The sequence below is a fragment of the Pelophylax lessonae genome (genome assembly GCF_965119305.1).
Source record: "Pelophylax lessonae genome assembly, chromosome: 2".
Classification (NCBI taxonomy): domain Eukaryota; kingdom Metazoa; phylum Chordata; class Amphibia; order Anura; family Ranidae; genus Pelophylax; species Pelophylax lessonae.
The window spans coordinates 675,215,810-675,238,781 of NC_138769.1; the positions used below are offsets into that span (position 1 = coordinate 675,215,810).

At 42.0% G+C, this 22,972-nt stretch overlaps 1 protein-coding gene across 3 annotated transcripts in view; it reads right to left on the reverse strand.

Annotated features, from left to right (window-relative positions):
* Window positions 1-22,972, reverse strand: part of CNTN5 (contactin 5) — a 2,223,160-nt gene that overhangs the window by 578,620 nt on the left and 1,621,568 nt on the right. For all 3 annotated transcript variants that reach the window (XM_082244684.1, XM_082244682.1, XM_082244683.1), the window contains one exon: window positions 6,475-6,570. In XM_082244684.1, coding sequence (XP_082100810.1) covers window positions 6,475-6,570 — 96 coding nt within the window. The remainder of the gene's footprint in view (window positions 1-6,474; window positions 6,571-22,972) is intronic.

Genomic DNA, 22,972 nt, shown 5'->3' on the forward strand with positions numbered 1-22,972 from the left:
CTAGCCGACTGCCTAATGTCTATCTACATCGGAAGTCAGCCCCTCACAGGCAAAGTGACGTAGATCTACGTCGCTAGCCTGTGAGGCTCTAGGGAGCGAGCGCGCGCCACCGGAGGCGCGCTCCCGCTCGCTCACGGACCCCCGCGCTCCTTTGAGCCCGATGTCCACCGCTCACTCGCAATCGTTGGTTACACCGGGAGAAAGGCAGGCGGCTAATGTAAACAAAGCCGCCTGTCATTCTTCCCTGTGTAACACCAGAGATCATACAGTCCTGCTATGTAGGACCGTAGATCTCTGCTGTTACATCACAAGCCACATCCAATCACAGTAAGAAACATGCCCCTAGGGACACACTTAACCCCTCCTTCTCAAATAAAGTTAACCCCTTATCTGCCAGTGTAATTTTTGCAGTAACAGTGCATATGTATAGCACTGATTACTGTAGTAATGTCACCGGTACTCCCAAAAGTGTCAAAAATGTCAGTCAAGGGTCCGATCTGTCCGCCGCAATGTCGCAGTCCCGCAAAAAAAATCGCAGATCACCGCCATTACTCGTTAAAAAAAAAACAATAAAAATGACAAAAATCTTTCCCTTGGTTAGTAAATGCAATAACTTTTGCACAAACCAGTCAAAATATGCTTTTTGCGATTGTTTTTTACCAAACATATGTAGCAGAAAACAAATTGGCCTAAAGTGTTAAAAAATTTTGATTTTTACATTTTTTTGGGGGAATTTCATATAAAAAAAATTTGAAAAATATTGTTATTTTTGCAAAATTGTCGCTCTTTTTTTGTTTATAGCGCATGATCAAAAAATCGCACAGGTGATCAAATACCTCCAAAAGAAACTCTGTTTGTGGGAAAAAAAGATGTCAATTTCATTTGGGTACAGCGTTGCACGACCGCGCAATTGTCCGTTAAAGTCATGCAGTGCTGAATCGCAAAATAGGCACTGGTCAGGAAGGGGGTAAAATCTTCTGGGGCTTAAGTGGTTAAATTGTAATTTCTCCTAAAATTCGGATCTTCACTGTGGAACCAAACATTCTGAGAAACTTCAGGAGTCATAAGTATCTGTATATAACAACTGTACAACAAAAAGAAATGGAATAGGAAATAGTGTTTGCTTGACTGCTTGCAATGTATGAAGCAGACCTAAAAAGTTTTTTTTTATACTTTTTTTTTTTTAGCTTTTCTTTCTTTTAACCGGTTGCCAAACGCCTACCGCAGATATTCTGCGACAGTGTGGCTCTCCCAGGCAAACCGATGTAGGGCTACGTCGGTCGCACGCCTGCAGCTCGTCAGCGGGGAAACCGATGCAGCGGTCAGGTGGCTCCGATTGCCGTCTGGCACCCGCGATCGTTCCCCGTCTGAGAGAGGACGGTCAGCTGTTGTAAACAAAGCTGACCGTTCTTCTCTCTGGAATGATCACAGAGCTCCTGTGACCCTTCTATATAGGATCCCAGGTCTCTATGGTCATTCTACAAGCCCCGCCCCAACACAGTTAGAAACATGCCTCTAGGTACACATATATAGTTACATAGTTACATAGTTAGTGAGGTTGAAAAAAGACATCAGTCCATCCAGTTCAACCTATGATGTGTGTGTGTGTGTGTGTTTGCTTTTAACCGTACATTGTGTACCCCTGTATGTTGTGGTCTTTAAGGTGTCCATCTAATAGTTTTTTGAAACTATCAATGCTCCCTGCTGATACGACTGCTTGTGGAAGAGAATTCCACATCCTTACCGCTCTTACAGTGAAGAACCCCTTACGCACTTTAAGGTTAAACCGCCTTTCCTCAAGTTTTAGTGAGTGGCCACGTGTCTTATTGTATCTCCTTTCTCTGAATAGTTTGTTCCTTATGCTCGGGTCGCCAGTACAGTATTTGTACATTGATATCATATCCCCCCTCAATCGTCTCTTCTCCAGAGAGAATAGGTTCAGTGCTTGTAGTCTTTCCTCATAGCTGATGTCCTCCATTCCCCTAATTATTTTTGTTGCCCTTCTCTGGACTTTCTCCAGTTCCAGCACATCCTTCCTGAGGACCGGTGCCCAGAACTGGATAGCATACTCCAGATGTGGCCGGACCAGAGTCTTGTAGAGCGGGAGAATAATCTCTTTATTTCTGGAGTGAATCCCCTTTTTTATACATCCCAGTATTCTGTTGGCTTTGCTTGCGACGGCTTGGCATTGCATGCCACTGCCAAGCCTGTTGTCTACCAGTACCCCCAAGTCCTTTTCCATCCTAGACTCACCCAGAGGTTCCCCCCCCCCCTAGTGAGTAGCTTGCTTTCTGGTTTCTGGCCCCCAAGTGCATTACTTTACATTTTTTACATTAAATCTCATCTGCCATGTAGTTGCCCACCCCGTTATTTTGTTCAGGTCCGCTTGCAAGGTTTCCACATCCTGCATAGAAGATATTGGCATGCCTAATTTAGTATCATCTGCAAATACTGAGATTGTACTCGATATCCCCTCCTCCAGATCATTTATGAATAAATTAAACAGGATTGGTCCCAGGACAGAACCCTGGGGGACCCCACTTTCCACACCCGTCCAATCCGAGTACTCCCCATTAATCATCACCCTCTGGACTCTCCCCTGGAGCCAGTTCTCTATCCAGGTACTCACCTTATGGTCCATACCTACCTTCCTTAGTTTGTACAGTAAGCGCTTGTGGGGAACGGTGTCAAAGGCCTTTGCAAAGTCCAGATACACCACATCCACAGGCTTTCCTTTATCTATGTAAAAGCAGAATTTGACCAGCGCTATGGAGTGTGCGGTGAGGCGTGAAGGACTAACAGGTGTAAGCGGCCAACAACCAAACCCCAAAGGGGTCAAGATATGTGTGAAGTGCAGAGAAAGGTTGTAAACGGCGCTACCTTGTGCGAATAAATAATTAAATGGTAAAAAAGTGCATTCACTTATAATCAAATGATAAATGAGAGGGTGTGTCCCATAAAACCGAAAGGGTTAAAAATTATTATATATACTGTGTATCAAGTGGGTACAAGTAAAAAGGTAGAATATCCTGGTGTGTGATGGATAAAACCCAGAAAGTGCTGAAGTGCAATAAAAAAATAAATAACATAGACAGTGTTTTTATTGTGATATACAGGTAATTAAATCAATCCACTGTGGAAATAAAATAATCAAATATTGGTGAATATTCCTGGCGCTGTTACTATCAAAAGTGCAACATGCCAGTAGAAACCATATAAGTGAAGTAGAGTGAAATCAGGGAATAATCCCGTGTAAATGAATAGATCAAAATAAAATGAGAAATCAGCTGCAATCACCTGTGTGACCACTAGGTGTCTCGCTGTATATACAACCTGCCCTAAACGAAAGTTAGGCAAAATGGATCTTCAAAGGTCCCCCTCCACAATCAACCAAGCACCGGTTGGCGAGTTTCCATAAGGTGAGAAATAAAAGGGGAGCCTCGTGAAGTATCAATCATAAATTGAAGAAAAAAACGTAGCATCCACTCAATATGAGAAGCTGTGGTAGCTACCTCGCATCAGTTGCAATCGCCGGGAAGCTTCCGCGTTCCACGGCGGTGGAGTCTCAAACCGGAAGTGATGCTGTGACGCAATGGACCCACCCGCCCCCCACCCAGTAATCTGTCCACCCGATCCGCGATGTGCCGAACCCGAGCGCCTGGCAAACAACAGACTGTTCGGCGCACCCGGTCTTTGTCACAGATTACACTATCTGCCCTTCTAATAATTGAGTCCCCTACCACCAGCACCTGTCTTTCCTTTCCCTTTCTCCCGGCCTCACTGGAGGAGTTCTTCCCCTGGCAGCTAGGGGCGTCACTCTGCTCCAGCAATGCTGGTCCCTGACTGGTTTCCCCAACATCACACAACAGGGCGTATCTATTGGGGTGCTACCGCCCAGGATCAGCCTCCTTGCCTTGTCCCCTTCTACCCCTCCTAACTGTCACCCCTCTGCTCTGCTCTGATGCCTGCACCCACCTCTGTGCAGACCCCTGTCTGCACCTGACTGGTACGATCCTGGCTCTCCTCCGGTATGGACATTCGTCTCAGTGTTGCCAGCTGCTTCCCTAGATTCAGGACCTGAGCTTCCAGGGAAGCAACGTGCTTACATTTTGCGCATTTGTATTCGCCCTCGATCACATGTCTGAGGAACGCATACATATCACAAGATGTACACCGAGTCGCATCTCCACACCCACCAGGCATTGTACCTACTAATCTAATCTAATGGGGATTCAGCGATTTAAGTCTATCCTATGTGGCTATTTCCTGGCTTCCTAACGCTACCTTCTCACCCTCTGGTATTCCGCTCCACTCACTTGACACTCAGTTGCACAACACTCACAATCTCACAGCCCGGTCAGTCGCACAACACTTTCAGCCGCAAAGCCCGGTCAGTCGCACAACACTCTCAGCTGCACAGCCCAGTCAGTCGCACAACACTCAGTCGCACAGCCGGGTCAGACGCACAACACTCAGTCGCACAGCCAGGTCAGACGCACAACACTCAGTCGCACAGCCCGGTCAGACGCACAGCCCGGTCAGACGCACAACACTGAGTCGCACAGCCCGGTCAGACGCACAACACTGAGTCAACATTTAACCCTTTTATCACCCACACTGTTAATCCCTTCCCTGACAGTGTCATTATTACAGTAACAGTGCATATTTTTAGGACTGATTGCTGTAGTAATGTCACTGGTCCCCCCAAAAGTGTCAAAAATGTCAGTCAGGGGTCTGATCTGTCCGCCGCAATGTCGCATTCACGTAAATAATTGCAGATCGCCGCCATTACTATTAAAAAAAAAAAAAAAACAATAAAAATTACATAAATCTTTCATGTAATTAGTAGACGCAGTAACTTTTGCGCAAACCAATCAAAATACGCTTTTTTTACCAAAAATATGTAGCAGAAAACAAATTAGTAAAAAATGTTAAAAAATGTTGATTTTTAAATATGTTTTTGGCAATGTCATATAGCAGAATGTGAAAAATATTGTTTTTTTTTTCAGAATTGTCGCCCTTTTTTGTTTATAGCGCAAAAAATAAAAATCGCACAGGTGATCAAATACCACCAAAAGAAAGCTTTATTTGTGGAGAAAAAAACATATCAATTTTATTTAGGTACAGCATTGCACGACCGCGCAATTGTCCGTTAAATTAACGCAGTGCCGAATCACAAAATATGGCCTGGTCATTAAGGTGGAAAATCTTCTGATCCAGAAGTGGTTAAAGCTGAACTCCAGGAATTCAGTCACTTCATAAAATGTGCAGGCACAGTATGATATAAAGAACTTGAAAAGTCAGAAGGTTTTTTTATCTTAATGCATTCTTTACATTAAGATAAAAAGCCTTCTGTGTGCAGCAGCCCCCCCCCCCCAATACTTACCTGAGATCCCTCTCTGTCCAGCAATGTCCACGAGTCCCTCAGCCATCCGGGACTCTCCTTCCTGATTGGCTGAGACACAGTCACGGTGCCATTGGCTCCCATGGTTATCAATCTAAGTTAGTTAGCCAATGAGGAGAGAGGAGGGGCAGGCCGTATGGTAGCTTTGTGTCTGAATGGACACATGGAGCTGTAGCTCGGCCTGGGTTCCCCCATAGCAAGCTGCTTGCTGTGGAGGCCCTCGATAGGTGGGAGGGGCCAGGAGCAGCAAAAAGGAACCGAGAAGGGCTGCTCTGTGCAAAACCAACTAGAGGAGATAAGTATCAAATTTTTGTTGTAAAAGAAAAAAAAAAAGACTTTACAATAATTTTAAGTCCAACAAGGTGCATGCCATCTAGTGGTCTTATCTCTGGGAGTACAGCTGTCACTACACTCACAGAGCTCTGGCAGAATATAGGCACAACATCTTTTCCAGCCACTTCCCCTCTGCTGTTCAGCCACAAAAGCTATTGTATTCTGTGAAAGAGTTTACCTAATATAAAGTGCTCTCTGATTGGTCAGGAGGAGGGGAGGGGGACACAATAGCTGCATGAGACTCTGCAGCATGAAGTTGCTGAGATCAGAGGGTCTAGTGTCAGAACTGAAAACTCCTGAAACTCAGAAAAATAAAAATTACAGAGATCGACATTGCATGAACCTCATTGCACTTAACCTCTACAATCTTACAAAGTAATCTTACAAAGTAGCTGAATTCCTCGAGTTCAACTTTAAGGCATTGTAGTTAAATGAGAGGAGGCTTTCATCTTGCCTCTGGTCCCTCAGCTGCTTACCGATACCATAGACATTGAAGAAATTGACGGTGGACATTGACCCTTTCAACTGGTTTTCTTCATTTTAAATAACGTTTCCTATAGTCTTTCTTGCACCACAGCAAGATGTTCTTCAAATAATAAATTAGCTTATTTTTTATTTCAGGTCTGCTCATGAAGCATAATGAAAACAAATAGTCTCAGCATACGAAGATACAATACTCTATTGACATCAGGAACATCTGAATATTTCTAAAACGCCAAAATAAAATGCAATGTTACCTGGTGAATGATGTGGCGGTGAGCACATGAGAACCACGCCTTGTCCTTCCCTTACTGAGACTGCGCTTCTTACACGGCCACTAAAATTCCCAAGATCTGTAAGCAGAATGGTAAATCATATAATTCATATTTTGTATAGAACAAAAAAAAGACATACATATGTCAATCTGCAAGTAGACCATTCATCCATGGATTGCTCATCTACTCTGGGAGATCTTAAAGATTATCTAAACAATAACAATTAACTTCTCTTTTTTGGTCCCTCTTTCTGTTAAATGTATCATTTAATGTGTTAAATCTGTATGATAAGTTAAAAAGAATATCTATTGATCTTGCCCAACATCGTTTGAGTTGACTTGTCCTCTTTGCCTGTGATGATTGCTATTGGTTACATTGTTCTTTATAAACTCTAAGGACTCCAGGAAATGCTTCTCTATGTTATAGGCAGTAGGAGAAGGGTTGCAGAAAAGGATAACATTTCCTTGCAATCCCGCACCCACATAAATCTGAATCTAGCCGAAGCTAGGAAGTGTGTTACTGGCACAATCGCCAAGTAAAAACAAAGGAAAACAGGCTTGAAAAATGTAATTAATGTAGCTATCACATCTGATTGGTAAACTGCAATATATTACATTTTTGTTTTGGGGATTAATACACTTTAACGACCACTGTGAACCCAAACATGTCCCCATTCTTGCAATATTTTTTTAATTGTCTATTTTGGAAAAATAATTTTCCAGCTTTGAGGAAAAAAACATTGCAATTAGCTGCAGTTACAGTTTTAACTTCAACGGACTCAGCTCTTTCTGCTAGTCTTAGAGCCTTTGTCAACAGGCTTTGGGGTTAAGTTAATGGGCAAAGGCAGTATACTTTCAGATGCCTTTTTCTTGCATTTGAGGTCAGCTTGGGACATTTCTGAGATCATTCACAGCTCCTTAACAGGTAATTTGATGTACAGTTAACCTCCCTCTGACGTGCATGTGACCTCCTTCTAAGATGCATCAACTGGCTTCAAGATGCTTTTGTCTTGCCGTTGACTTGTATGGGGAGAGAAACAGTTCTAACATAAACAAAAGCCCATCGGCACAGGTCCCTTTACTCATCTGTCTTCAATCCACTGAGATATCAATGATGAGGCCACAGAGTTTCTTCTCAAAGACTTCTGGGCCCATACATGCATGTCTTTAATATTGATTGGACCCTGGGCAAAAATTTTCTTGGGCCCTCCTGAATTCACTTATCAACTATTTGCATACAGTGCGGGCCCAAGGGGCAGCTGCTTTGGGCTCCACATCAATGACTGGGCCCGGGGCAGCTGCCCCTTTTGCTCTGTGTTAAAGACAGCCCTGTATACATGCACCATGCACTTTGTGTTCAACACTGTGAAAAGTTTGCCACCACTCTCCATGGGATCAAATGAAAGTGCATAGCATAAGTGCACGTCTGGCTAAGAAGTTTTGGAAGAAAAAAAAAAACCTCTCCCACCTCATCGACAATATCTCGCTAAGTCAGGAACAGGTGGGGATAGAACTTTGGGCTAAGGAAGCTTTAGTGCTTCAGAGGGAATAGACCCAAAATTGGTTTACGGTAGATCAGTGCTGATGGTGGCAGAAATGCAAGATGGCCATCTGATTATGGAAGGAAAAGGAAACCCCCACAAGTACAAGGAAAACCTACCAACTCCTACCTGTATTAAAAGGCATTCGTGGTTTTTTTTTACACATTGGTTTCATCTTTATTTTCCTATCAGTTATCTGTGTCATTTGAAGTTATCATTTTTCAAAAAAAAAAAAAAAAAAGATAACACTCGTGTAATGAGATTAAACAGCATAATCTGCGGCGCATGGTTTAGAGATTCTTATCAGAATCATGGAGCTCCAAGGCTATTATTTGATGATAAGAAAATGAATTAAGGTGTGGAGAAAAACAAAGCCTTAGATATTGTTAGGGGTGAGAACCTATAGAAACAAAATACAAGGTTTTTTTTTGTCATTTTCTGATCGTTCACGCAGATGTTTGATATCTTGTATGAAAAGACTTTATTGATGTCTGGCAAGAGTGGATTAATCAAAAGACAGCATAAAAGATTAGAAGAGTTATGTAAGTCAATACTTTTTTTTTTCACAGAACAAAATTTACCAATATATATATATATATATATATATATATATATATATATATATATATATATATATAGTGGGCACGGAAAGTATTCAGACCCCCTTAAATTTTTCACTCTTTGTTATATTGCAGCCATTTGCTAAAATCATTTAAGTTCATTCTTCTTTCTCATGAATGTACACATAGCACCCCATACTGACAGAAAAACACAGAATTGTTGACATTGTTGCAGATTTATTAAAAAAGAAAAACTGAAATATCACATGGTCCTAAGTATTCAGACCCTTTGCTGTGACACTAATATATTTAACTCAGGTGCTTTCCATTTCTTCTGATCATCCTTGAAGTGGTTCTACACCTTCATTTGAGTCCAGCTGTGTTTGATTATACTGATTGGACTTGATTAGGAAAGCCACACACCTGTCTATATAAGACCTTCCAGATCACAATGCATGTCAGAGCAAATGAGAATCATGAGGTCAAAGGAACTGCCTGAAGAGCTCAGAGACAGAATTGTGGCAAGGCACAGATCTGGCCAAGGTTACAAAAAGATTTCTGCTGCACTTAAGGTTCCTAAGAGCACAGTGGCCTCCATAATCCTCAAATGGAAGACGTTTGGGATGACCAGAACCCCTCCTAGAGCTGGCCGTCCGGCCAAACTGAGCTATCGGGGGAGAAGAGCCTTGGTGAGAGAGGTAAAGAAGAACCCAGAGATCACTGTGGCTGAGCTCCAGAGATGCAGTCAGGAGATGGGAGAAAGTTGTAGAAAGTCAACCATCACTGCAGCCCTCCACCAGTCGGGGCTTTATGGCAGAGTGGCCCGACGGAAGCCTCTCCTCAGTGTAAGACACATGAAAGCCCGCATGGAGTTTGCTAAAAAAACACCTGAAGGACTCCAAGATGGTGAGAAATAAGATTCTCTGGTCTGATGAGAACAAAAAAGAACTTTTTGGCCTTAATTCTAAGCGGTATGTGTGGAGAAAACCAGGCACTGCTCATCACCTGTCCAATACAGTCCCAACAGTGAAGCATGGTGGTGGCAGCATCATGCTGTGGGGGTGTTTTTCAGCTGCAGGGACAGGACGACTGGTTGCAATCGAGGGAAAGATGAATGCGGCCAAGTACAGATATATCCTGGACAAAAACCTTCTCCAGAGTGCTCTGGACCTCAGACTGGGCCGAAGGTTTACCTTCCAACAAGACAATGACCCTAAGCACACAGCTAAAATAAAAAAGGAGTGGCTTCACAACAACTCCATGACTGTTCTTGAATGGCCCAGCCAGAGCCCTGACTTAAACCCAATTGAGCATCTCTGGAGAGACCTAAAAATGGCTGTCCACCAACGTTTACCATCCAACCTGACAGAACTGGAGAGGATCTGCAAGGAGGAATGGCAGAGGATCCCCAAATCCAGGTGTGAAAGACTTGTTGCATCTTTCCCAAAAAGACTCCTGGCTGTATTAGATCAAAAGGGGGCTTCTACTAAATACTGAGCAAAGGGTCTGAATACTTAGGACCATGTGATATTTCAGTTTTTCTTTTTTAATAAATCTGCAACAATGTCAACAATTCTGTGTTTTTCTGTCAGTATGGGGTGCTATGTGTACATTCATGAGGAAGAAGAATGAACTTAAATGATTTTAGCAAATGGCTGCAATATAACAAAGAGTGAAAAATTTAAGGGGGTCTGAATACTTTCCGTACCCACTGTATATATATATAATAGACCAGACATCTGCCCCATTTCTATTGCCAGGCTGACATTTATACAGAGATGATAGCAAGGGCCCAGTCACACATGTGCATTGCGCTAACACATGGCAGTGTAATATACAGCAGTGCATGTACCGCGGTGACTTGCTATTCATTTTATAAACTAAGTCCATCTTTCCTAGCATACTTCATGTTACAACCATATTTAGGGTGTAACATGAAACATGAAAAACAAGACAATGGAGTAGAGAGGATGTAGGTCCTCTCAGGATGGTTGCAAAAACTAGGCTCACTATAGTCAACAGTGCATAAATTAATTTATTAGGTGATTATCAAACAAATAAACAAAATACAATAAAGTATCTAAATCCTGAAAATTCAGTGAAGTAAGATAAAAATATATATGACCTTTTGGACCAGGGAAGGAATATTGCAGATTCCTGCAATGTCCTTACCATGCCACATTAACCATAAGGAAAATAATCTAAGTAGATTATGTAGGAACATAGGGTGTGGTATCCAGTTGGATTAGTACACCATTTCTATAGTCATGACTGAAAGTATTAAATATGTCAAGAATATACCATTTTGCACAAAATATATTGAAAATAATTAAGGTAGATCACAATCAACAGTGGTGATAATCAAGTGACTCAGCATGCGCAAATGGTCATAGGTATAGGGTTCCTTCCGATTTTTTAAGGAATATAGGTCAAAAGGGTTAAATGACTCAATGTGTCACAATGGTGTGGGAAGTATGTTGACCTTTAGAAAAGGAAGAAAGTATGTGCTGCACAATGCACGTTGGTTTAGACGTTGGAGCTCATACTGTTAGGGTATATTGTCATATTGATGTAAAATCAAGGTATTGGTATCTGTATCCTTTGGTATGACACAATGCAGCGGCTGTGGTTACCACAGAGTACTTATTGGTAAGGGGCAATGATAAATATAAGAGAATGTCAATATATTTATCTCTCGCTCTTTAAATAGAGACTGATGGGTATATAATATCCCTTTTTATGAGTAAGACTCTGAAGGCTGTGAAAGAAATGACAGCCTCAATAGATGTGTGGAGGGGCTCGTGACACCCGGGACCGGAGCAACTAGGGAAGGGGAGTAATATTTTTGCAGTGTTTAAGTAAAAACATCCGGGTACATCCGATACTTAATCCTGCTGAGGAATGGTGAATGAAGAAATCTTCTCACCGTTACTCACCCATAGAAGACCGGTCAACCTGCCTCAGTGTATCTGAGCTTCGTTACCTCTGTTTGTTAGGGGCACCTCTACATCTGGGTAGTCTGCTCATCTCCTGTAGTCATCAGATGGCTCCGTAGCTGGTAGCTAGAGTTAGCTTGTTCCTTCGGTGGTTTTAAATTTGCTCTGAATTTGTTCTGAAGAAGCGTGCGTCATCACGCGAAACGCGTTAACATCACACACCAGCGCCACACCCACCACGCCAAGGAAACCTCCGATCATACACGGAACTGAAAAGGAAACTGGTACGGCACATGCATGCGGTAAACCGCAAGAGTACGGGCATCAGGAGGAAGAGGATAGAGCTCTCACTCTCATCCCCTCCACCTCCCTCCAACACAAATCAAAAAAAACCCCTTCTCCCCGGACTTCAGACCACTCCCGACATCGCGGCAAATTTAAAACCACCGAAGGAACAAGCTAACTCTAGCTACCAGCTACGGAGCCATCTGATGACTACAGGAGATGAGCAGACTACCCAGATGTAGAGGTGCCCCTAACAAACAGAGGTAACGAAGCTCAGATACACTGAGGCAGGTTGACCGGTCTTCTATGGGTGAGTAACGGTGAGAAGATTTCTTCATTCACCATTCCTCAGCAGGATTAAGTATCGGATGTACCCGGATGTTTTTACTTAAACACTGCAAAAATATTACTCCCCTTCCCTAGTTGCTCCGGTCCCGGGTGTCACGAGCCCCTCCACACATCTATTGAGGCTGTCATTTCTTTCACAGCCTTCAGAGTCTTACTCATAAAAAGGGATATTATATACCCATCAGTCTCTATTTAAAGAGCGAGAGATAAATATATTGACATTCTCTTATATTTATCATTGCCCCTTACCAATAAGTACTCTGTGGTAACCACAGCCGCTGCATTGTGTCATACCAAAGGATACAGATACCAATACCTTGATTTTACATCAATATGACAATATACCCTAACAGTATGAGCTCCAACGTCTAAACCAACGTGCATTGTGCAGCACATACTTTCTTCCTTTTCTAAAGGTCAACATACTTCCCACACCATTGTGACACATTGAGTCATTTAACCCTTTTGACCTATATTCCTTAAAAAATCGGAAGGAACCCTATACCTATGACCATTTGCGCATGCTGAGTCACTTGATTATCACCACTGTTGATTGTGATCTACCTTAATTATTTTCAATATATTTTGTGCAAAATGGTATATTCTTGACATATTTAATACTTTCAGTCATGACTATAGAAATGGTGTACTAATCCAACTGGATACCACACCCTATGTTCCTACATAATCTACGTAGATTATTTTCCTTATGGTTAATGTGGCATGGTAAGGACATTGCAGGAATCTGCAATATTCCTTCCCTGGTCCAAAAGGTCATATATATTTTTATCTTACTTCACTGAATTTTCAGGATTTAGATACTTCATTGTATTTTGTTTATTTGTTTGATAATCACCTAATAAATTAATTTATGCACTGTTGACTATAGTGAGCCTAGTTTTTGCAACCATCCTGAGAGGACCTACATCCTCTCTACTCCATTGTCTTGTTTTTCAGTATAATATTGGTTGCCTGTGGTTCCTGGTAAATATTACCATTACAGTCTATATACTCTGTCTAAGGATATATTCCTTTATAACTATAGATCTCCCTTTTTCCCTGGTTTTTTTATCAATTTCTATAACATGAAACATGGTCACAGTTCACAGCCCCCACCCTAAAACAGCCCTCTTTATTGAAACCAGGGGTTCTTCTCCCCGAATGCTCCTGATGTTTTCTTTAACTCGGCGCTCCACCCGCACAGCCGTGTCATTCATTCACAGGTATCTGAATCCGACGGACGGATAGTGTGAAAGGAGCCTTTAGCTTATATTTACAAAGCAGTGAGGATGTGACATTTACCTAACATTCACTGCAGGTGAATCAACCCCTGTAATTTAACACCCATGAGTCAGTAAGATACGTCTGCAGTGAATGTTGGCTGAATGTCACATCCAATGCTTTATAAATCTACTCAAGTAAAATGTACAGTTAAAAAGAAAAAAGAAGATCCAACACTCATCAAAATGGAAAAAGCGTAACGTGCCTGCCAGAGATTCTGTATATGTATACATAAATGTACATTTTATACACAAATATTTTTAGCCCAGAATACAAAGAATGCGTTTTCCTGGGAGAATACCATCAGCACTTTAAACATCAAAGCTGCATTGTAATTTCAGGTCTGTCTTTTCACACATAAATGACAAGGAAAATATAGTAGTTATGGGACTATAAATATAAATCTTGCTCCCATGGGTTTATTTACAGCATATTCCCTCTCAAATTGCTTTAAAAGCAGTTTTTGAGATAAAAAAAATGATTCAGAGGAACCTTCTGTTTTAGGTTGAGGGAAAGGTGAAAAGCATCAATAAAATCAGCGTGAAGAAGGATATTGATGTATTTAAAGGAACACTCCCCTTAGAATGGACATCTGTTTTTAAATGACTTCATGTCAAGTTTTATTCCCAGGGCTGAATTTACCATTACACAACTTAGGCCTGTCCGTATAGGTAGCAGAGGCAAAGCCATGGCTGTTCACTGTGCAGTTATTAGGCCCCATTTTTTCCCATCACCATTAGGGCTCATGGGCATTAAAAATGCTGCATACAGCATATGGTTTTGTACACATCTGTATGCAGTAATAGATTATTCAATGTGCCCATTCACACAGTTGCACCTGGGGCCATAATGTTGCACTGCATTCAGGGCATGACCGCATCAAGGGCTATTGATGTTAGCATTATTTATACTTGTAGCAGGATTCCCAGCCATTTTGCTGGATATGGGTCCGTCAGGGTTACCGCTAACAACAACAGCACATTTAAGCAAGTTCTCCAAGTGTGAGCACTGAGACAAGGAACAGTCCAGTATCTTTGGGTTTTTTATGTTTATTGTGAACTTGGATGTGAGAAGGGATGAGTGGGATACTCTTCTGGCTCAACTATGCACAATTTTAGTGGGACAACTGAAAAATGCCTATTAGCGATGGCTTGATGCTGGCTGGATGCCGGTCAACGCTGGATGACTCTGGTTAACGCTGGTTAACGCTGACTTGCTGTCTGTTAACTCTGAACTGACTTCTGACACTCTCATGTGGCACAAAGTCCTTGTTAAAGCTTCCTCTTCACTGAGGTAGCTACTTATAAGATTGCTGCATTGCTTAACACTTCAGGGCCAGCACCGGCACCCTCTCTACACACACTTATTTTCAGGGCTTAAGCACTGGCACCCCCTTTCCAAGCCCCCTTTACTGGTTAACTGGCTCCTGGATCCCTCCAACCCTCTGGAGTGGTTCCCTATCCTAGGCAGTCCCTGGGCAGTTTACAGTACTCACGACACTGCTTTCCTGGAAACTTCTGCCCGCGCAGCTCCACTCAGTCAGCACACCGGATCCCTCTGCAGCTCAGCTCAACCTTCTGTCCTTCAGGCCAACTGCCAAGGACACCTTCATTACCGCTGACAGGAGGCGAGACAGCCATCACCCTCCTCCTGGGACTCTGCTTCCTGCCAAAGATGCTCTGTCATGTGCCCCCCTCAGACTTATACCCCATCCCAGGATGCATTGCGACAGATTCTGCCCTCTGGAATAGATACAAGCCCTGGTGTGCTATTGGCCAGGTTTGCTCCACTTTCCAATGAGAGCCCTCATTGGACACAGTGGGGAGACTCCCCAAGCTCAACAGGCACACCTGGAAACACATGACAGCCTAGCTGAACAATCAGGCCCCCCTTTATTGGTTTTCCTAGAACCTACCTAGGAGGGTGCTACATACTGTATGCATGTAAAGGTTTGCGTAACATTTACATGCATACAAGCGTACAATGTTAATGCAGCCTATTGCCTGCCGCCGACCAACTGGATCCTAGTAATCTAGGATGATAGGCAGAAGGAGCCACCTGCATTCTAGCAACCAAGGATACTAGATGCAATGACTCACCTATGTCTTAAAGCGGTAGTATCCCGCTTTTTGACACTTTTACCTACAGGTAAGCCTATAATAAGGCTTACCTGTAGGTACAAATAATATCTCCTAAACCGGCACGTGTGACGTCATCGCGGCTCCGGCCAATCAGCGCGCCGGAGCCGTCGAACCCGGAAGAGACGGCGAGGGATCATGGCAGCGCCCGCAGCGATGTCCGGGGGTCCGTGTCGGGGCTTCGTTCTAAGGTAAGTTACACATAATGGGCTAGTATGCGATGCATACTAGCTCATTATGCCTTTGTCTTGCAGGCTTTTTTTTTTTTATTTTTTTTTTTATAGGGTTTACAACCGCTTTAACAGCCTAAGATGCAACCTAGCCCTAACAACCTAGGATGAAGGGAGCAACCTAGAATGCATGCAGTTTTATGGCTTGACATATAGAGTGCCTATTTACTCCACGCAACCTCATTTTTTATATTTTATTTTTAACTTCAAGTTAATTGTCAATTTTAGTAATACAAATGAGAAAGGTGATTCATCGAACATTCAGAATCATTTTTCATGTACAAATTATAAAAATATGTTGTGTACAAATAGGTATGACAGATTACAAGACATATGGCTGCTAATGTGTCACATTTCTGGAGAATAAGCGCACCTTAGTAGGCTATGAAATCGGACAGGTGAGGTAGGTATACAGAAGAATGGTCATATCAGGAATGAATGGTGAATTGTGCTAATCTAAGGCTTTCAAATTAAGTCAGGTTTAAACATTTAGGATGTGTCCACCAGGGGTTCCAAATTTTATAGAATATGGGTACATGAAGGTGGGCTTTGGCATGCATATATTGCATTCCGTTATAAGTCTCTGGGCTGAGAGGAGCTGCAGATATCTTACTCCACTGCCAGCCATGCCCCTTTATTCTTTTATATTTTATCTATGAGCGGTGGCACATTTAGGGTATGGCCGGCAAGGGAGGTGCCCTGGGCTCCAGTTGAGGAGAGCATGGCACCCATAGCCCCAACTTTTGAACCTGGCAAAGAGGGACACGCTTTAAAGGTGCAGAATGTGGCATGTGTAGTGTGGCAATTGAAAAGTGGGCACTGTCATATGGGTGTGGTTTACAGATATTCTTACAGCATCTTTTTTTTTCTTTTTTTTTCTGCTTTATTGTTGGAGGATCTTTATTCAATATGTCTAGTGTGAAAATAAACAATGAATTATGAAATATATCATTAGCCATGAATCCATTACAGTTTAACAAGAAAATACTTTATATCTTATATTACCTAGTTAATAAGGTATAATATGTACAGTATCCCACAAAAGTGGGTACACCACTCACATCCTTGCAAACATTCCACCAAATCTTTCCATGTGACAACACTGAAGAAATCACACACCGCCACAATGCAAAGCAGTGAGCGCACAGTCTACAGCATCTTTGATAAGCATCCCACCTGGCACTGCTGGAAGATTCATCATAATAGAGACACAAACACATCAATTAAGGTTTTGCTCATTAATAAAATAATTTATGTTTAGCTAGCTATAACTCTTAGTACAGTCTACTTATAGTGTGACAACCCATCTATTTATACAGTGACAAACAGCAACAATTGTACAACATGGTGTTTGTTTTTTTTTCTCTCTCTTTTCTTTTCTTCCTCTCCTCTCTTTAGTGGAGCGCTCCTGCTTAAACAACTGGTCTAAAATGCTTAATAATCCCAGAAATATTGATTTTTGTAGGTATATTAAACCGTATGTTTTCTGCATTGGTTCTAGTTATGACGAGCAGGGATTGCCTAACTGTATAAAATTTGGGGAGATCCCCCTTTTTCCTTTCTTTCTTTCAGGCTTGTATAATCTGTATAAAATTCAATAAAAAACATATTAAATAAAAAAAATTGTACAACATGGTGTCCATTGTGCAAGCTTCAGGAGTGCATAATTCATAGCATGTAGGGGTCAGGAGTGAATAAGGCAAAGGCCAGTGCAAAAAAGTTAAAACAAAAATTACTCCCTCCTCCTACCAGTACAAATCACCCCCAACCCATATACTCCCAATACAAATTTTCCCCCACAGCCCTAACCCACCTCAGCACAGACTATCCTCTCAGCCCCTTTAGAATACAGACCCCTATACAGACCACCCCCAGAGCACAGATCCCCCATTCCCAGTCCCTTTTTAATAAATACCCCTCTGCAGTACACACCCCCCCCCTCCAGTTGTGACTCCTTCTTTCCCAATCCGTACGGACCCCTCCCTCCCTATCAGTACAGACCCCCCCCCCCTCAAGTACAGACAACCTCTCTCCCCACCAGTCAAGACTCCCATCCTCTCTACCAGTACAAAATACACCTCCAGTACAAACCCCCTCCAATATAGACCTCCTCTCTCTCCACCAGTCCAAACCCCCTTTAATTACACATCTCCTCCTCCTCCACCAGCACAGACTTTCTCCCATACAGACCTCATAACTTCTGTACAGACCCACTCAACCCATCACCAGCACAGACCTCATCCTTCCAGTACAGAGCCCTTTCCCCTTCAGTACAGACCCCCTCTTTTCAGTACAGACTTCTATATCCCCATCCAGTACAGAAACCCCACCTTCCATCCCCCTCCAGTACAGAAAGACCTCCTTCCTTGAGTACAGACCTCTACATCTGCACCAGTACAAACCTTCCTTCTCCAATAAAGAGCTCCCTCCTCCAGTACAGACCTCTTCCCTCCAGTACAGACCGATCCCCTCCAACACAGCCCCAACCCTCTTCCAATACAATTTTTCTCTAGTACAGGCTTCCTCCCTCTAGTGCAAACCCCCCTCCTCAAATGCAGAGCTCCCTCCTCCAGTATAGAGCTCCTCCCTCCAGTAGAGCCCCCCCCACTAGGGGAACAGTGGAACAGAGAGATGCAGTGGCAGCAGGAAGCACGTCCTTCACCATGTCATGTGAATGAATCACAGAGGAATTTGTATATGAGTAAGCCAATCACTGCTGCCACATATCAAACAAAGAGCCAAGCCAGAGCAAGTTAGCTTACTCAATTCTTTTTCCCAGCTCTGACCAATAACATTCTCCAATGCATAGCCCATTAGTAGAAGTGAGTAGTGTACGCATGCATCTGCCCTATCTGCTTGCTTACAAGTGACAGCAGCGATCGGCTGAGCTGTCACTAAAGATCAACACCAATCAGAGGTTGGAATGGGGCACAGCCTAAATAAAAAGGCAAACACCTCTCTTTATCCTTGGGCATAGGGGACTGATCAGCTTTAGTTTCACTGCAATCCATGCGTGTCTGCATTATTGGAGATCTAAATAAGGCTGGGATCATTAAATTAAACTGGTTGTAAAGGCTCAAGGTGTTTACCTTTATGCATTCTTATGACCATCAGTCCCCCCCTAATACTTACCGAGCCCCATCTCGATCCAGCAATGTGCATGGGAGATGTACATTTCTCTGCCTCCTCATTGTCTGAGACAGCATTGCTATTGACCCCTGCTACTGTCAATCACAGCCAGTAAGCCAATGAGGAGAGAGCAGGGGTGGGGCAGAGCTGCGCTCTATGTGTAAATGGACACACAGAGCAGAGGCCTGGGAGCGAGCCTGCTCAGGTGCCCCTGCAGCAAGCGGCTTGCTATGGGGGCATTCGGCAGGAGGGAGGAGTCAGAAGCCAGGGGTGCTTGTGGGGGAACCAAGAAAGGGAGGATCTAGGCTGCTCTGTGCAAAACCATGTAAAAAATATTTGTTCAAAAATAAATCTGCCTTTAATATCACTTTAAGGTACAAAAATATCTCTGCTAGTACACTCGATATCGCCTCATTCTATATGTCATCTTGTATGTTCCCTTTTTTCCACACCACCTCATTCTGTATACCAAGCATATGCATTTGCTATTCCACACTGCCTCATTCCATATTCCATGCTTTATGTTCCCTTTTCCATATCCTCTCATTCCATATGACATCTAGTATGTTCCCTTTTCCATACTACCTCATTCTGTATACCAAACCTGCTCCACTCCATTTTATTCCATATGCCATGATGTACATATTGATGTCCCTATTCCATAACACTTTATTCTATATACCAAACTTGTACACTTCCTATTCCACACTGCCTCATTCCATATACCCTGCTTGTACATGGTCTATTCCGCACCACCTCATTCCATATACAAAATTGTATGCTCCCTATTCCGCGCTGCCACATTCTATACCCCTTGTTGTACATAGAAAAGAATAGTGAGTGTCAGCGCTGCTCCTGTAAGTAAACAACAATAATAAATCTATCTAACGTTTCAAATGACGCCCAGAGGAAGGGGCGAAACGCGTAAAGCGAGGTACTATCGTCTGACATCATTTCCGGCCTGTGGAATACATGCCGCATTTTGTTAACCCCCAGCATCTAGAGGAGGATAGCGGTGCTTTTAACTGTAAGTGGATATAGTATTTGTAAAATAAAGCATTATCAGTATTTCACTATGGGGAATCTATCCTTTTTATGTACATCTGTGGAGGAGAGCCCATAAGGAATAGAGTCTGGCAAAGATATCCGAGGATTGATTTATACACCAACACTGTGATACTAGCCATCTAAAGAGATCTCTTTATTCATTTGTTCCGGTGAATGGGGACACAATGGGGAGCACGGATTGCACACCGAATGAGCACGGAATAATTCACCAACAGTTGAAGTCCAGTACCAGCACCTTATTTATGGACTTAATTTATTGATATGGACGTTTATTTATTTACATGAATTTTATATTTAGCACTAAGACACCGTTTTGTACTATGCACTTTATTTATGATTTCATGCATTTGACACTCACTATTCTTTTCTATTTAAAGGCACACACCTTAATGTCAGCAGCAGCTCCATATTTTCAGTTTTTCGTCTGTTCACCGATTTGTTAACACAAGGGTACATTCTTCCCCCAGCATATTTTAGATTCCAAAGCGCAGGGACTCCTATTTTAACGAGTATTCTCCTTCTATATCTCCCTCCAAACTAAATTGGTATCATTGTGTTCACCCAACTAGAGCTTTACTCCTATATATATATATATAGATAGATATATAGATATATATATATATATATATATATATATATATATATATATATATATATATATATATATATATATATATATATATATAATCCTATATATATACTCCTATTTTAACAAGTACATTCTTCCCCCAGCATATTTTAGATTCCAAAGCGCGGGGACTCCTATTTTATGATACCTTGTTGTACATGTTATATTCTGCACTGTCTCATGCTGAACACTGTGCTGTACATTCTTTATTCTGCGTCAACCTTACAGGCCAGGCAACTGTAGTGAGTATATGCGTGTCTATGTATGTCAGAAATAGGGTGTCAGATGCTTGGACAGGGGTGCAATTTCAGTGCTTGCTATTTACCATAAATACGCCCCTACCTATAAGTGAGATTGAATCAGCAGCAGATAAAGTTCAGGTTGTCTCTCCCGTTAAACAATGCTGCTCTGTAGGGAAAAGCTGTGTAAATCTTAGGACTGTTTACCTGAAGATCAGCTTTGAAGAGCGAAAAATCAGAAAATTAAGCAAGTCTCTTACAACATCTTTCTTTTCTAAGTTTTATATACTTTTATAACCTTTACCCACAATCAGTTTGATCAAACATTGAGGCCCGACCTGCCCTATACAGTTCCTTTGATTGGAAGATTTTTTTTCGCTTCTTTGAACATATTTATCAAAGTTAGGAACATCTGCTATTCATCTAAACAAGCCTCTTCTCTTCTTGTCTCACCTATCCATGTGTTAATAAGGTAAGGTAGGAATTAAAATACACTGAGTTATAGCAGCAAGAACAATGCTGTTAATCAGAGTACTGAATTCATGACTCATTGCTGCAATTTTTAATCCATTGCTTGATTAATCTCCTCAGGAAGTATGAACTTAACAACCTGATCTCAGAATTTTCCCAAGGCACATGAAGACTCCACCATATTAGAACTTTACATGCTAATCTTCTTTAACTCCCACTCACTAGTGTAACACAGCCTAATCCTACATAATATTATAAGTTAGCCCTCTCCATTGCTAAGCTACACATCATGTTTATAACTAAACAAATTGCAAAATAATTAAATCATTGCTATCTGGTAAGCCAATTCGCCAAAAGAAAACAGCTTTGCAATTGCTATGTAATTACTGGATTGAGGCTTATTCTGTAACCGAAGTCGTAAATAGTTTATATTCTCTGTTACAGAACAGAAAGTGGACAGCAAAATGAAAAGTGATAGTCATCTGCCCTGGTGAGGGTAGCTATATATACAATGCCCAGCAAAAATAAGTACACCCCAACAGATTTGTCAGAAAACCTTTACTTTCCTTTCAGAATCAACATTTTCTATGGGACACTATACTACAAAATACTCCCACAAATGTGGGCCCTTGATTGCAACCAAGATTTGTTCATTTGCACACACAAAATAAGTATTTTTCCTAACAAATTTATTTAAGACCATGTTGCAAAAATGAATACACTCCATTGAAAGTCTTAGGAGCAAAGCTACATTTTGGTCAAAAAAATCCTAATGAACAGTTAATTATGAAAGGGTTTTACTTAACAAAGAAAACCCCTTCCTATTTCATGCTGTCAGCAATGGCACCACATAGAAGAGAAATAGCACAATGCCTGAGAAGAAAATAATTTCTTTACACAAGAAAGGTGAAGGCTACAAGAAGATTTAGCAAAGCTTTAATTATTAGTCAGAATACTTTAGCAAAAGTGATACAAACATTCACCAAATATGGAACTGCAACCATCTCACAGAGACGTCCAGGGCATCCACGGAAATTAACACCTCAATAGGAGAGTCTTCTGTTGAGAAGGGTTGAAGAAAATCACCATACCAGTTCACTGTAGTTAGCTAAAGAAGTAGAAAGCCTAACTGGGGTGATTGTTTCCCATGACACAATATGGCGTACACTGCAGAGTATCGGTATGCCTAGGTGTCATCCACGAAGGAAGCCTCTCCTAAAGCCCATGCACACAAAAGCCTGCCAAGAATTTGCCAGAGCACATGCTAAGAATAAAGACTACTGGGACTCTGTACTTTGGAGTGATGAGACCAAGATAAATGTTTTTGGAACTGATGGCTTCAAACTGTATGGCGTCTCACAATGGTACAAAGAAATATGCATGGTGCCTACAGTAAAACATGGTGGTGGCAGTGTCCTTCTTTGGGGCTGCATGAATGCTGCTGGTGTTTGGGAGCTGCATTTCATTGATAGTATTATGAAATCACACATGTAGTGCTCTGTATTGAAAGATAAGATGCTATCATCACTCCATGCCTTTGGTCGTCGTGCACTTTTCCAACATGACAATGATCCAAAACACAAGTTTAAGGCCACTATTGCATTTCTGAAGCAGAACAGGGTGAAAG